The sequence below is a fragment of the Rhipicephalus sanguineus genome, chromosome 3, assembly GCF_013339695.2.
Source record: "Rhipicephalus sanguineus isolate Rsan-2018 chromosome 3, BIME_Rsan_1.4, whole genome shotgun sequence".
Lineage (NCBI taxonomy): Eukaryota > Metazoa > Arthropoda > Arachnida > Ixodida > Ixodidae > Rhipicephalus > Rhipicephalus sanguineus.
The window spans coordinates 162,682,944-162,699,349 of record NC_051178.1 but is presented as its reverse complement, the minus strand read 5'-3'; the positions used below and the strand labels follow the sequence as shown (position 1 = coordinate 162,699,349).

At 46.9% G+C, this 16,406-nt stretch overlaps 1 protein-coding gene across 2 annotated transcripts in view; it reads right to left on the bottom strand.

Annotated features, from left to right (window-relative positions):
* LOC119387612 (netrin-1) overlaps positions 1-16,406 on the bottom strand; it is a 172,131-nt gene that overhangs the window by 33,513 nt on the left and 122,212 nt on the right. For both annotated transcript variants that reach the window (XM_049413582.1, XM_037655049.2), the window contains exon 2: positions 10,031-10,219. In XM_049413582.1, the coding sequence (XP_049269539.1) occupies positions 10,031-10,219 (189 nt within the window). The remainder of the gene's footprint in view (positions 1-10,030; positions 10,220-16,406) is intronic.

Genomic DNA, 16,406 nt, shown 5'->3' with positions numbered 1-16,406 from the left:
GTCAAAAGAAGACTGAAGAACTGATTCCCTAAAGTGCTTAGTCAGCACAGACCCTTCGCGTTGGCCGGAGGAAAAGGGGGAGTGTATAACGTGGATGCCGCAGGCTCCCGTATTTGCGCTTGGGCTTCTCTCCCAAAACCCCGGCTTTCCTGACTGGAACTATTCGTAGCGGACACAGACTGCGCACTTGGAAAGAGAGATCACGTTTGTGGAATGTTCCTCCGCAGAAAGGAACCGGCCGCTGTGCGGACAGCTTACGTTGAGTGCGCGAATACAAATGTGATTGCCTCGAACTCGTCGGTCTTGCTGTTTAGTTCTCACACGGTGCCGCTTACGGTACTTGCGCTTACGAATTGAACTCTTGTTAAAGCACGCGTATTATGTGGACTCCCGTGTATCGGTGCGCTACGTGGAATAGAATTTTGACTGCGGTAAAATTTTAGAGCCGCATACGAGAAGGAGACGCGAGTGAAGCGCGACGTGGAACAATAACTGCACGCAAAAGGAGAAGGAAGAAAGGAAGAAATTGCCAAAGTGTGTGGATATAGAAGATCGAAAGCGGAGCCCTTATTACAAGACGCTCGACTACAGCGCTTCATCTGAGGGATGTTCTTAAATTGTGGCAATGCGCGGAATATAAAGCGTTTGTAGTGTTCTTGCGAGTCAAATGCTTCGCTAGGATTATGTAAATTTATTTATTTATTTATTTATTTATTTATTTATTTTCAAATACTGCCAATCCCTCAAAGGGATTATTACAGGGGTGGGAGTTAATTCATACATGAATGTACAGAAGTAATGCGAACAGCAAATTATGCGCTCTGTAAGAAATAGACATTTACACGTATAAACAAAAACAAAAATGCACACTCTAAGTAAGCAATTACATCAAGCATACCACAGCAATAACAATAAAACAACAGTATTAAACAGAGTAACATGTGTCCGCGTCAAACAGCTTCATCCACGAGTTCAGAGAATAATTCTAGCGTAGGCTGAGTAACAATAAATTCATCTAAGGCATTCCAGTCTCTTACAGCTCGTGGAAAAAAGAGAAGCGAAATACATTGTTAGTAGGACGAAATTCTTCTAACGTGAATCTGTGTTTGTGTCGCGTTTCTCTCGCAGAGCTATATGTAACAAATGACCTGGGGTTGATCTTAAAACTATTTTGTAACAACAAATACAGGAATTTCAATCTGTGCACTTTCGCTCGGTTAAACAAAGTAGCGAGGCCAGCCAGCCGAAGAAGTTCTGTTGGGGAATCACTACGCCTGTAACGATTGAAAATAAAGCGGACAGCTTTCCTTTGTACCCGCTCAAGCGCAGCGATGTTGTGTTTAGTATGCGGAAACCACGCAATACTGGCGTATTCCAATGTCGGCCGGATGAGACTGGTGTAGGCAAGAAAATAACCTCCTTGTTATTGAATTCGTTATGTGTATTATGTTAGTGTGTGTGCGCGCACGTTTTTTTTATCGCATTATATTTCATCCTCACCTTTCCTGGAGCACCATGTCAGGCTTGTCGCTTGACTAACCTTTTCAGATGTAATTATAATTTTATCATCTCTCTCTCTCATTATCTATGGCGACTACGTCTTGTAGGTCTGTTCTCCTATGTGCGCGTGTGTCTGCGTGCGTATAGTCTGTCTGCATGTGGGTGTTCGTGCGTGCGTTATCTGTATTCGTTACGAGCGCTAGTCACGCTTACTTGGAGCAGCGTCATGCGTCTAGTTCTTTCGACCTGCAGTCACACAGACACGCACTAGCAGATATCTGTTGCCGCAGAGCCGTTACAAGAAGCGAAACGAGAGATAAAAGAAAGAAAACAGACTTATCTTCATTCTCCGTGTGTCATGTACCGTCGTGCCACGAAAGAGAGTTTCGTTTCATTTAACATACACCGAGCGATAAATATTAATACGCGTACCATGTTTCGAGCGTGTCCGCTACGGGGAAGTAATTAAGGAGTAAACATAAGAAAGAAGAAGCGCTTAATCGAAAGCTTAATCGTCTTCTCTGGAATAGAATACTCGTAGCTCGAAAGTACGTGTTAACATAAGAAGAAAGAAAAGCTATAGAACGCTTTATCCAGAAAAAGCGGTCGCTCCCCCTACTGGAAGACTAAGATAACTTTCCCGTCGCTACTGGCGGCGGCCGTTCGCAAAAGCACAAGGAGAGAAGCGAATTGCTGCGCGCTCAGCTGCATCGCGCGTTATTCCCTCGTCTGCCATTGGTTGTCCTTTTTTTTATATAAGTCAGGGTGCCGCTAAGAAGTCACTCAACAGCGTGAACAGTGGGCACATTTCTTTGCGCACACAGGCAGTCACGCCTTATTTCTTTTTTTTTTTTTTCATAGTTTCCGTTTTCTTTCGAGGCGCCCGGGAGGGGGTGGCGACAGTTCTGAAGCCACCGGGTCATTCCTGCGCGATGTCAGACAAGATATGGAGCTTCTTAGAGCGTATATGAAGCGTGAAGCATAACCGCAGGGGCACCCTTTTCGCGTGCCGGCACCGTAAAGCGGCCGCCGCTGAGGGAGCAAGCGACGGCGTCCTATACCCTCGCGGCTCCTCACCCCGCACTTTTATTTTCGCATTTGTTTCGGTTGTTTCAGTGTTTTCATTTTTATTACAGCCCGTGGGACAGTAATGAACGGCATTCTTTAATGTCTCGGAAAATGAGAACGGCTTCAAGCGCTCGCTTATACGCTCGCGAACAAGGGTGTTGCGGCGTGTACGTGTCCTTGCGCCAAGGCATCCACGCGAGAGAATATGCTTTTGAGATGCGAAGACTGAGTAGGGCTGCATGAGCCTGAATGTTCATGTACAGTACACGCGCGTGTTATCTGTTGGTGCCCTTTAGTGTGCTCCGCGGGAGCCTCTTCATGTACTGAGCGGTTGGCCCTGTGCTTCTGTAAACCTCAGTAACAGTGTAGGTAGCCTTTAAATGAACGTCGCCGTAGCCTCTACAGTAGACGCACATTGAAAACTTAAGCAGTGGTGCAAACCTTTTTCACGACGTCCAAAAGTCCCCAATTGAGACAATAGGCTTTTCCGGCCAAGTGAATTGTGGAGGCTTTGTCACTAAATATAGCACAATAGGGAGATCAGTTTTCGTGTCTGAAGCGGGGCTCGGTCACCGCTGCTGAAAGTGTTTGTGAGACCCAATGTGTACGTTTTTTTTCTACATAACGGGTAGAGAAATTTGCACCGTCACCGCTTGCTTACGTCGAATCTACGCGAAAGACACGCCACAGCGTATACAGAAAGCGTGACAAATCGGCACTTTCGTATAATTGTGCACATCGGAGGTTGTAGCGAACGGTGAAAGAGCAAGTTCCGATCATTTAAAACGATCGATTTCAAAAAGAAACAAGCCCTAAAGATGCAACTTGTAGCGCTTGCATTCTGACCTCGGAAAAGCTAGCCGGAGCCGCGTAATTTACAGGCAGCACCGTGACGAATTTCGCAACTCACTCGAACACAATTGCGAAGCTTCTGTCTCTCTCGCCAAAACGTCTTCATTTGTCTTTCCCGTGACGTCACGTGCTCTCTGCCTCTCCCTCTTTTACGGTAGACTTTCGCCAACACTTTTGCATTCCCGTGTATACACTTCAAGGCCATCGCGGACATAATTCATGCCTTTTTTTTCCATTGAACCCACTTACCGCAGTTTAAACACGTACGCAGAAACATCGCGCGAACGAAAATTAATAGCACTCGATCGACAAAACAAGAGGCGAGTAGTAAGAAAATATACAGAGTAAAACAACTTCAGTGTCTACCGCCGCGCATCGGAAGGTTGCTCGGCTGCGCTCGGTAGTGTGTATACCGTGAAAATGCGATTTCGGCCAGTGCTCAGAAAAGCCCGCGTTTGCCCCCATCCCCTTCCTTTTGCGATGTGGAGGCGATCGTCTCATGCAGTTCAGGCCAGCCGGCGAATTCATCAAGGATGTGTTGCGTGTAGTATCGGCGCCACTGCTTGCCGCCTTTCGGGCGCCGCTCGCTATATTCTTTACACCCGCGTCCGTTGCTGCTTGCGTGTGGTCCGCACTATGCGGCGGCTTCGCTTGACACCGGGAGGAGGTAGATATATTTCGCGCCAGATTACGAACGTTACGGCAGCGGCATCGTTTCGCGCGCGCGTGCGACTCGCGAGCGATCCCACGCTGCGCGCGGCGCACGAAAATAGGAAAGCAAGAGAGCGAGAAAACAGAGAGAGAGAGAGAGAGGCGGGAAAAGGAAGATAGTGGGCGAATGCGCGCGAAAATGGCTGTGGACGAGCACGCTTTCATGAGTGCGGTCCGTTGCGCGCGGTTTGTGGTGAAAACGAGTTAGCATGTGGAGCCGTGAACACTTTGGTCACGCAGTTGGGAATACTCGATTTCGTTTACTTTGCGCCCACTCATTGAACTAGCCGGTTTTACGGTTCACGTGTGACGTGAAGTTGTATATACGCGGGTTCGCTCAGCAGGAGACGTTTCGGTTACCCGTAGAAGACGCGGGACCTGCGAAACAATGGCCCTGTTGGTTTCACCCTGTCTTGTCGAGTAGTATTGCCTTCTTCGAGGCAGCAACCTGCCTTGGAGAAGACAAGACCACTTCTCGAAACGTTGGCACCCCGTGTTCATGGTTTTTTTTCATCTCTTCAAATCTCTTCAAACGTCCATCTTCTCCTGAACTTCTACCTCATTTGGATTGACGGGAGTGCGGCGTATCATGCTTAACAGGAAAGCCTCGAACGCCGGGTTTTCGAGGGAGGAAGCGCGAGCAAGCCAGACGACAATAATTGGTGTGTGACAGCAAGGCGTTCCAAAGGCGGAAATTGTTCTTCGAATGTAATCTTGCAACTTTTGAGTAAGTTAACGTTGTTGCTTGTGTAGGTTGTGTGATTGGATGTGCTTTTTTGAGAGCTTATTCAGAATGTAAATGTGCAATCGCTGGAGCTGCGATGAGAAACATAGGCACCTACTGTGTAACTTTCCTCGATTCGGCATGCATAGACAGCTAATGTGCAATGATCCTCTGAACGCAGAGACGCATGTAGAACGCCGTGCCCTCCGATAACGCTTACCCATTTTCGCAACAAACGCATTCGATTCGCGATGCCGACGAATTGTAATTACGACACTTCGCATCGTAACTTAGTAAGCACACTAATTTACGCCGCAAGGACGTTCAAGACTACAAGTACAGAGATGAGACAAATTTCGTGTAAACGAAAGTAATAATTCTCATGCCAGCTGAACGCCGCCGCCTGGAAACCCCACGTTTTCAATTTGTTTTCCTTTTTTCTTTTTGTCACCTTTTTCTCCTTACCTGACGAACCTGCAACGGCTTTCGGCAATGAGCCTCGTGGGGGGTCCTTACGCGAAGTACCTGAAGGCCTCGGGGCCACACCTTTCGTTTACCGGTATGTAAACGCGCTACGGAATACGTCGAGGCGCTATAAAGAGAGCGAGGAGGACAAGGAATTTATTTTGACATGTTCGCTGGAAGTCTGCAGGGTGGCTGCGCGCCACCTGAACACCTTTTCACGCCCTACGTGTTCGGTAATGCATGGGTAAAACGAAACAAAGAAAAAACAAGCAGACCTCGTACTTTAACAGCTCGAGGCCATGGACCCGACTACCGGCCGCGGCGGCAGAATTTTCGCCGTAATGTCGAGGGGTTCATAACTATACTATACGAACTGTACTAAGACTCATAACTCTACTCTACTATACTATAACTGTACTATAACTCATAACTATACTATACTAACTGTACTCATAACCTCATAACTATACTATACTCAATATATTTAACCTTATATAGTATCTAGCCCTACATGCTATGTCTCGTTGCCCCCACTGTACCGATTTCGGTCACTACGATCGCCTGTCTAGAATCTGTCATTCTCTGGGAAATAAAATGATTTGATTTGAATTTGAAAGACGGAAATAATGACGAAAAGAATAATGAAATTAAAGAAGGATCTTGCTGCCGGTATGAGTCGTAACCATAACAACGATATATACTGACCCCCTCATCGCGCTTATAAACTAGACGCTTTTACATTTTTTGTATTTTCCTTTTGACGGACGAACTTAAGGAAGTTCCGCCTTTCTCCCGGGTGAGCTCTGTGCTGGCTTCTGGGTTCGTAAATGCCCGACTTCTGTTGCAGGAAACGTACCGGAGCAAGTAATCGCGACAGGATGAGCCATGTGTCTGCCGCAACGAAAATTCCGGGATCGTTTCCGCACACTGCATAATGGTATGTCATGATATTCACCCAGCAATACCCCTCGAAGCCCTCAATACCCCTCAATACCACCCAGCAATACACCTTTCAGAGGTACTTCTATTCAAAATTGATGCAAGTATATTAAGTATATAGTAGCGGAGATGAACAAGAGATGCTTAGGATGAAAAGAAAAAAAGCTGGGAAGAAATTGATAGGACCAGGGCCATTATGGGCATAGGTGGCTGTACAATATAGAAATATACACTTTAATGAAGAAGGGAAGGATAAGAAAAATCACCAAAGTGCCGGACTGCAATAAATCTGATAAAACATGGTTAGAACAAACAGGCCAGTTATCTACTTGTCACCGCCCCATTTCGAAGTAGATGCTAATAAAGATCATCACTGTTATCGTCCTCGATCATCGTTCTCCATTGGCGCGAAATGAGGTGGAGTAATCAGCTCCGCCCTCGGATTCCGGTGTGTCCTTCATTATAGTTGTTAAAGAGAGGAACTGAGATTAATAGAGGTAGGAGGAGAGAATGGAAAACTGAAGGACGTGCTTAGCGCAGCCAATTCATTTTTACGCACCTCTCTCTTGCTTCTGGGCTACAAGGACTGGCTATAAGGTTAACTATGCTACTTGTACACTGCTCGACTAAGTCGTAGTAATGGTTTTTGAAGGTAACGTCATAACTTATGGAGAGATAGTTAGAGAGATAAAGGATGAAATATTATAGACGATACGAGGAATGGAGTTAGGAGAACCCTTTTTTGTTCTTATTTAGCAGTGAAGACGGGAAGCGCGAAGAGCAAATAGTATTATCTTAAGAAAGATATCAAAAGCAGGCGAAAAATTTCAGATCGCGATAGGTCTATGTCCTCATAAACCTCTTAGCTCGATACATCGATACAAATAATTGCATCGTGTTTTGCATATCGTGCGCATCAAGTGGTTCAATATTTGGGAGAGCTAACCCGGTGGATAGCTTATTATAGCGGTGGGTAAGCTTAAAGAAAGAAAGAAAGAAAGAAAGAAAGAAAGAAAGAAAGAAAGAAAGAAAGAAAGAAAGAAAGAAAGAAAGAAAGAAAGAAAGAAAGAAAGAAAGGAAGAAAGAAAGAAAGGCCTTATAGCCAGTTCCGATGAACGAAAACAGAAAGTAACGCCAGACCAGGGAAGGCAGCGGGACAGAAGGATACGGGAGCAGATAATTTGCACTCATTACAGGCGGCTCGCTTTTGAGAGAACACCTTCGAAGTAGTTGTGAATTCTGTTTCGTATAGCGCGGCCAATCTTACAAATATTAAACGGAGGGAAAAAGAAAGCGATGCTATTGGGCAATAAGCCGCGGCTTCTGGACTGTAATTTTTGTCACGTATACCTCTCTCCGAGGGGCGTTGCTCTATGTACTCTATTATACGTGACAGGAATGAACACAACGCTTTGTCGGCGAAAAAGCGTTCGAGTGCCTTTTTTTCGTCTTCGTATTATCTTTATTCGTCCGCTATACCCCGCTTCTTCCGATATATATACACGCTCGAAAGAAGGGGCCGGAACGCCATGCCCGAAAATGAAATCAAGAGACTTACTTCCAGGGTTGCCGAACGTCGTCCGATAAGGATTCCATCCGAACGCGAATCTTAGACAGCCAATCTTCGCTTAATTTTTTTTCTTTCTTTTTTTCTTGCGCGCGCGGAATCTTGCGCGAAGGCTGCAACGAAGGCATTTCTTTAATCTAAGCGTTACGCAACGGTCCCCTTTCTGTTTTCAAATGATTCTTCGCGGCCTGGCATCAACGGACGTGACAACTCGAGAGATAAGAAAGGATGAGAGAGAGACAGAGAGAGAAAGAGGGGGGGGGATACCTGGTTCATAAGAAGTACGTACGGGTAGAAGAGATCGACTACTCTTTATAGGCACGTGCTGCTTTAACATAACCGCGTTCATGTTTGCCTGAATGTGTGGTACACAAAAGGTTAAAAGAAAGAACACGTGAACGCGACGTGTTCGAGGCAGTAATAAGAGCTGGGGTTCTACACCCCAAAAATACGATATGATTATGAGAGACGCCGTAGTCGATGGCTCCGGAAATTTTGACCACCTGGGTTAACGTGCACCTAAATATAAGCACACGGGCCCTTAGCATTTTGCCTCCATGTTTTCGATGCAGTATGTAACGCACGAGAACGATGCATTAAAAAAAAAAAAACGTATATGGGTATATCTATAGTGTCTATGCATCGATACCACGTCTTAGTCCGCCATAAGCTGGTATGCGTCACTTCTCTCCATATCCTAGGAAAATTATACCAAGATACACTGCTTCTTTATGTATGTATTTGTGAGCTGTGTCAATGGATTTTAGAGACCGCCACAAGCGCGAAATGTGTGCTCTGGCAACAAGTCAAAAGCTCCTGTATCCTTGATTTTCTCCCTCGTCGATCCTTCGATACATGCGACTCATTCGTACCACATGGCAGCCGTTAAAAAAAAAAAAGGAAAAATCTCGTAAACGTTAATAGACCCGTTGATCGAATGCAGTACGAAATGGAGTTGATCTAAGGCGAGAAATTTATTGTGGCGACAACCTCTGTGGTAATGTTTGTCTGGCCACGCCTGCCAGAACGTTCTCGAGTTGTAAAGAACAGAGTATCGCAAGAGTTCGTTTGCCGGCACAATGTCGAAATATTGGTGGAGCAACCCCAATGTCTGGAACTGCTGCCTACGCAAACTCGATCCATCGAAGAAACTGCAAATTCCATCGCACCTCTTCCGCCTTGACTCTGTGCCGCCTGTGCTTGGAGTGGCTTTCACGAAGTTGGTCAATGCACCGCCAGACGTGACTCGTGCAACAGTGACGATAAGATAGAACACACACGGTGTTTTTTTTGCAATCGCCTTGTCACCGAACGCATTTTCTTCGCACTGCGTTGAACCGATAGACCGTTTTCAGAGGAAACGATCCTCTGACAATGGTCAAACGCGTCGCAGGCCGGCAAAGCGACGTGGACGTTGCTACTGTTCTCAAAATCGACCGGGCTAAGTGATCGATTATAGGCCGGTAAGGGACAGGCATGCGCGCGTACATGTTACAGCTTGATAGCACCTTCATGTCTCTTCTTTCTTTCTTCTCGTCCCTTAATGCATTGCTCCCTGGGTAGGGAAGCAAACATGACGCGCGTCTGCTTGACCTCCTTGTCTTTCCTTCCTTGCTTTCCTCCTCCTCTCATCCAAATTCACAAGTGAGGCTATTACGACCACTACGCAGTGCAAAGACCGGGTATTACCACCCGTGCGCGCGCCTACGTATATATATGGTACGCGCTTGTTGAGAAGCGTTTATACGATCACAGCTCATGCCATCACCGGCAAACTGCGGCAATGTACCTTTTCTAATGATTATCATCACGAAAAGAAACAGACCACCCCCGTGAACTGTAAAGGTCGCCTTCTTTTAAACTGCGGGTGCGGTTAGCTCTACAGGCTCCCACTGTAGAGTACCGCGTTACATTGACATTCGGGGCTCGTTCGGGGTGCACACAGAGACAATTGACTGACGTCAAAGCAAAAAGGGAAAACGCACGAACGCGTTGAGCCGACGTGAAGGCGCCAAGGTGCGTTACGAGTTTTGTCTGTGCGTTTGTCTCCTCCTAACAGGAAGGCGTCTAGGATGTCTGGGTCGCTATATTTAGTCATAAATGGAGGCGACGAGCAGCCTTCTGCAGCGAGAGTGAAAATTGCGCGGAGGACTGAATGGCAGCGCGCGTGATTGGCATTCAGAGAAGCGCACAGTATTGTTTACCTCTGCACGCTTTTCGGTGGGTGATGGGCTTGGAATGGTCCCGGTAATAGCCTTCCTTGCAGTAGTGACAGTGGCGTCCGGCCGTGTTGTGGCGGCAGTTGAGGCAGACGCCGCCGCTCTGGCGACCCGACAGCTTGTACAGCTCCATGTTGAAGCGGCACCGCCGGGCGTGCAGGTTGCAGTTGCACGCTGAACAAGAAGAAGAAAAGAAGAAAATGTATGAGACGCAACGTAAAGTAGCTGTAAGGTGCTAAAGTATAGCCGAAGACGCGCTAAACGTTATATTCTTAGTGAACGACAGTGCTCTGGATCTATAATTTCTCTCTCCGTTCAGCCAGCCTGGTTTTATTTTCCTGTTTTTTTTTTTCTGGGAAGGGTTCTTATCGGCGTCCCCATATTAAATGAAGAAAAACCGTTCCCTTCTTCTTAATGCACGTTAAATATGTGTACGTTCGTACGTGCGAAAGAGATTTTGTACGCACGTGTTTCACAGGACACAACGGATCGCGATATAAGAAATGGCACTTGTGGGGTCTCAAGTGCTGGTGGCATCAACGGATAGACAACACAAGAAGACAGAAATACCCACGCAGTTCGCACGAAAAAAAGAAGCGGTACACTAATGACAAAACTTGACACCCTATAGCCCCATCTACACAGCAACTTCTCACGTTAGAGTTATTTGTAGGCTAAATTTCATCCAATGCCGATGCGGGGCATTTTATTATCGAGGGCAGCCGGTCAATAGCAAAGAGCATGTAGTACTTATAAATGAAGGAAGATGATTGTGACTTCATCATCGTTCTTAACGTTTGTGCAGTAAGGGTAATGGTATGCACGCGCTTCTGCGGCGACTTCGTAGCATATCTGTTCTTTTTTTTTTTTTTTGCTCGATCTCTGTTACTCAAATGTTGCACGAACTTTCGTCGCTCGATGTCAAAATCAAATCTGTGGTTTAACGAGAACTGTTTCGGGAATGATGAGATTTCTGCCATTGCAATAAATAAATAAATAAATAAATAAATAAATAAATAAATAAATAAATAAATAAATAAATAAATAAATAAATGCTTACTGCAGCTTGACATCATCCAGTCATTCACGAGGACGCCTTTAGATTGCTATAACAGGCGTAGACCGTGCATGCTAAAACTCATCGTCCCCAGTCGGCTGTGACAGGCAACCACCTGGCGGAAACGGAAGCTTCGTTACTTCTGTGACTTATTTTGCGGCTCAGCCAAAGTACATGAATTGACCTTGGCTGAACAACAAGCGATATATAAAGTCACGGCAAGTCACATGTCATTGGCGCTTACAGTCGTGGGCAACCATCTGCTCTTGAAAAGTCATCAGGCGGTCGTCCATTCGTAAAATCTAAGTAAACAAAGAGGAAGAAGGTAGAGCAAGTGAAAACCCGAAGGGCCAGCATTGGTGTGCAGCATATACACGGTCCCGGAAGGCAGTGAGATATCTGCGACAACGTCCCACGTTCTTCGCCGCATGCCTGCATGCACGTTCGGTCTTCCGGAGCTTAGACCACGTGCACGCGTTCCGATGACACTGCGCAGGCACTCCGGAGTGCAAACGCGCTGTTGCCACGCTACCACCACCGGTGGCCAGTGAAAACAAACGGAGGAATGACAACAAAAAGCATCGGGCACCACAATTTACGGTCAGCGCGCCTGCAGGCCTGCAAAGTCAGGCACCCTATACACACATACACAGGAAGACGCGCCTGTACGGAAGCACGTCTGGTGAAGCAGCGAAGAAAGAGAACGAGGATTTCGGGTTTGGGAGAGATAAACAAACCGAGGCGAGAAAAGGCGCTCAGACCATAAAAAAGAGGAAAACTCAAAGAAAAGCGCATCAAATCTTTCTTTTCAGGAACTCCAGCACCAGCCGGCTGGTCTGGTTCAGAGTGATATCCGAGTGCGCTGCACTGTCAAGCCTGGGGACTGGCTGCAGGCTTTCGGTGGTCGTCGGAAGATATCAAGAACAGGCAGCGAAATCTCGATAACGAGCCGAGTTTAGAAGGCAAATGAGTCGGAACTTCGAACGGCGCAGCAGCCGTGGACTGAAGGAGGTGCCATTAGACAGCAGTGAGCGCGTTTGCTTAAGTCCGAATATGCACGGTTCACCTCCGTGCGCGCCCAGAGGACATGCTTTTACGACCTTCGTGACGCCTGGGTGGGTCGGGAGACCCTCTAGAGATAGGGCGGCAGCGACTCGGTCTTTTTTTTTTTTTTTTTGTCGTTTTCTCCACGCCTATACATTCGCGTTTCTGTAATCACTTCGTTAGTGTATTAGCATTTCTCGCTGCGTGCGGTTTTTTTTTTTTTTTGTTCTCGGATAGTTCGTTCCCGTGTTTCATAAGCCATCGCTTGAAGTGACCCGATTTGAATCCGTGCCCCCCCACCACTCTTAATCGTGTTTTCTTCGATTACTCCGGTACATGCAGAATGCTTGTCCCAAGTGTCGCGCTCCTCTGTTTGTCGCCGATATAGTTTTCCTGTCGAGGCTGTAAAGAGTGCGCTGCATTAGGAGACCTATAAGAGTTGGACGAGAGCGACGTGGCGCGCGAGCAGTGATACACATTTCGTTGGAAAACAAGAAAAAAAAAAGAAGTTTGCAACCCCCGACATAACGTTAGATAAGACCATTACGGATACGAAAGCTTCGTTTACATTTAAATAAAATGCTTTTAGCATTTACGGGCTGCGGCGCTTGCATATCCGAAACGAGTGTACAGGAGATATCTGTCATACATAACCACTTAGAAAAGCGTAGGGTAATTTTTTTTCTTTGTGCTGGCTTGAACAGTGTTATGCAAACTTGAATAAGAGCGCAGTCTAAGCAGCAAGACTCGAATGCCCCTGTCACATTGGTCGGCGAGGGGGCCGACGATACAGACTGTACCCCAGCGCGTAATGATATTGCGGAGACATATATAGAATGAAGTTCTTCATGAGCTGCAGATTAGTGTCCGCCGATCGTTGATCTGCTACCTCGGCAAGCGACTTACTCCAAGGCTTCGATATAAACCGTACAAACAAAAACACAAAGCTATTTTTCCCCTTCAAGCATGCCTTGCGAAGAAAGCAGGATTTCTCTGCTCAATATGTTAAGATCCAACTGTTCCAATGAACACTCTGACTTTGTAACGTTTTGTTAAGGGTTTGTTATTATTGTCTTAATTTCGGTGTCAGCCACAATTAATAGATTCCTAATAAACTGGGAACAAAATTTAATCTGACCGGTTGTGGCGGCCGTACAAATAAATTCGCGAAGGTAATTCTTAATGGCCGGAGATTCTATTTTTTACAGGTTATTGGCTGACGAAGCGACACATCTAGATAAAATGCAACTGGTTTTATCCCGTCAAAGATACGTTCGTATTCTACCACGTATTAAGTCAGTGGGCAAGTTCTGTTTCCGGAACTTGTCCTTTAGACATGCACCTGCTCCTCGCCACCAGGTAGACCGGTATTATTTGTACCTTCTTATATAAAGCATCCGCAACCTTATTTCTGAACGATTGCTTTCGTTTCGAGCCTATTCTCCGGAGTCTCTGAAGTACCATAAGATCAAGAGTAACAGAACAAACAGTTAAAATAGGGATATATTAAAAGCAACAGGTCCTCTGTCACATCCTGCGAGAGAAAACCGCGACGGGGGACGAGATGGAAGAAAAATAAAAGTTCAGTAGATGCGGCACGCTTGTCAGAGATCGCGCTACCGTGCTACGCGGACGTCGGCACTATATACAGGCCTGCATATCTGAGTAGCCGACGAGGGGCATATAAAGGTAAACGCGAGGAAGCATTGAGAAAAGCGCACGGGCCGGTTCAGACGTGTTCGAGACAGATTGCGCAGTGCTCTTCGAAATGCTAGTCATGCACTCGGGGCTTTCAGAGTGAAGTACCTGCGAGATTCGTGGATGCTACGTGGAATGAATTCCGGATAACCCAGCCACATTTTTGCACCTTTGCGCTCTTGAATTCTTGGGTCTCGTGCTCTTGAAGAGTAAGCATCAACTTTTGAATTCTTCATTTCTCGCAACTACTCCATTCGTACATACGAGCCAATGGCCGATAAAACATCGCAGGTGGGCATTGGCGCGTTGTGTCTTACTATTTTATACTCTTACGTCTCTATACTGATGAGCTTTTATCTCAGTACTCACGTCCCTACAGATAACCTACAAATGCGCGCAGCACTTCCATCTTATTTGCGCTCTTACAACCCTTTTAGTAGGCGTTTCTCTCAGCAGGCTGATAAGCATACTGGCGTGGCGATGCAAAGTTGACCGGTCGCACAGTTTTACGGCCTGACGCTTTACGGCGGCATTTGATTTACGCCTCTGCGACGTGCTCAGTTGATAGCGTGCCTCCACGCGCTGAGTAGCGCTAAGAAGAGTGATGTGAACTGATCTCACGATACGCATCTTAGCTAAATTGTTATGTCTGTACAGCACAGCTTACCTGAGGTCAACTGACTGACGCATTTCAGACAAGGTATACTAACCGAGATAGATACTGTAGGGACCCCAAACGTAAGCCACTGTAAATTTTTTTTTAATATTTGCGTCTGAGTTTTAAATCAATGTAATTGCAGAGGACAGGTATCTGTACCGAACGTATAATGCTATGGCCACTTTCTCCATTACGCTGAAAAAAAAAAAAAAAAGATGTCATAAAAGTACTGCTGGAGAGCAATGATCAGATAACGAGTTATGGGAGAAACTAGTCTCAATTCGGTGTCAATGCTTCGACTAGAGGTTACAATCTCTTGTTGAATGACTGACGACACGGATACGAGGGTTCTCCTCATTTGTTCGTTGATACTTGCTTACGCAATGCGAGTACCCGTTGGAGTGACTGCCTTGAAGATTTAAGTAAAACTGAAAAATGACTTTAATCCGTGAGTTCTGTTATCCACTGGCTGGTCGCCTTCGCTGTTAATATCACCAGCATCATAGTTGTCTGGAATCAGCCATAAGACATTTTTAAACGGCCCCTAAACCACCCAGAGGTCGACATTGAGTTGTGGCGTTGCAGTTGTGCACGAGTCTACAGCGAACGCTCACGGAGTTGCACGTGTTTTCTCGTTTCGCTCTTTCCTTCGCTAGGCTGCGTTAGTTGGCTCGTCTATCCACCTCTCCGAGTGCCCTTCCTCAGCGTCCGAAGTGGAAACGCAAGAAGCGCGCTCATCTGCTAGCAGAAAGGCTCTTGTAAGCCCACTGACAGCGTCTGTTGCTGGCGACGTCACCTAAGCATACAGGTGACGTCATGACGGCGGTTGTCGATTGAGGAAAAGACATGGAGAGGAGCACGCGATGCGAGCGTCTGTTGGTGGTTTAGGGGCTCTTTAAGGCGAAAGCCTTACATGCCTCATCAAACGCGATAATTGACCGTCGGCGTCCACACGAGCGACGCAAGAAACACATGATGATGTCACCATATGACGTCATAATCGCGTCCTAAATCGCCACTGTTTTTGACGTCACCATGACGTCATATGTGGGCCGATCACGAAACAATGCAAAACCAGGTGAAGTGCAGAAAGCTTGCAATGCCTCGGATCACGGAGACAGTGAGAAGCCACCTTAGGTGCAGAAAGCTTTCGGAGGGAGGCGTTGGAGGATCAATGCGTCGATTGAGGAGTAAAAGAAGAGGATGGCTTTCGCCTTCGAGTCGTCTCAGGCGAATGCATAAGGGACCCAGCTGTGAGTTTCTTTTTTTAAATTTTGGGGCTCTGTTCCACATCCACCATTTTGTCGCAGCGACCTCGGCGGCTTCTCGAGTGCTTTGACATCCTGGACCGATGAAACGAACCTAATCACATTATACTGTCGCGAACGTCAGGCGTTTGTCATTTCTTCAACGAATGTCCGGCGAAGCCGCCCTGTAATTCCTCTTGTGGGGACGGTATACACAGGCGTGGGTGCGACGGACGAACACAAAGCGTATAACGTCTTCTCTTCTGTTATGGCTGGTGATCCAAAGGAATGGGTATCGGCGCCTGTGCCTCCTCGATCGGTTCTTGCGAGTCGCGCACAAAGAAAGAAATAAATTGCGCCGCTCGCGCGCTTATCGACAGCTTCTGTCTGCTGCTGCTGCTCCCGTCGTGGTGCTGCATGCCCCGGACAGGGACGCACGCGGCCTTCTTCAATACGTGTGCTCAGTTCGACGACCCTAGCGGCACGCAGGTCTTATACAGCCTTGAACAAACGTACACGTTCGGGCATTCGTCAGGAAGACGGAAGAAGAAGAGCCATACAATCCCGCACCGTCGGAGCCAATAAAGCCGCATCGGAGCACCTTCCCTTCACTTCGCCGTCGACGCTGCGGTGAGTCTTCTATCCAAGCGCTGCGGA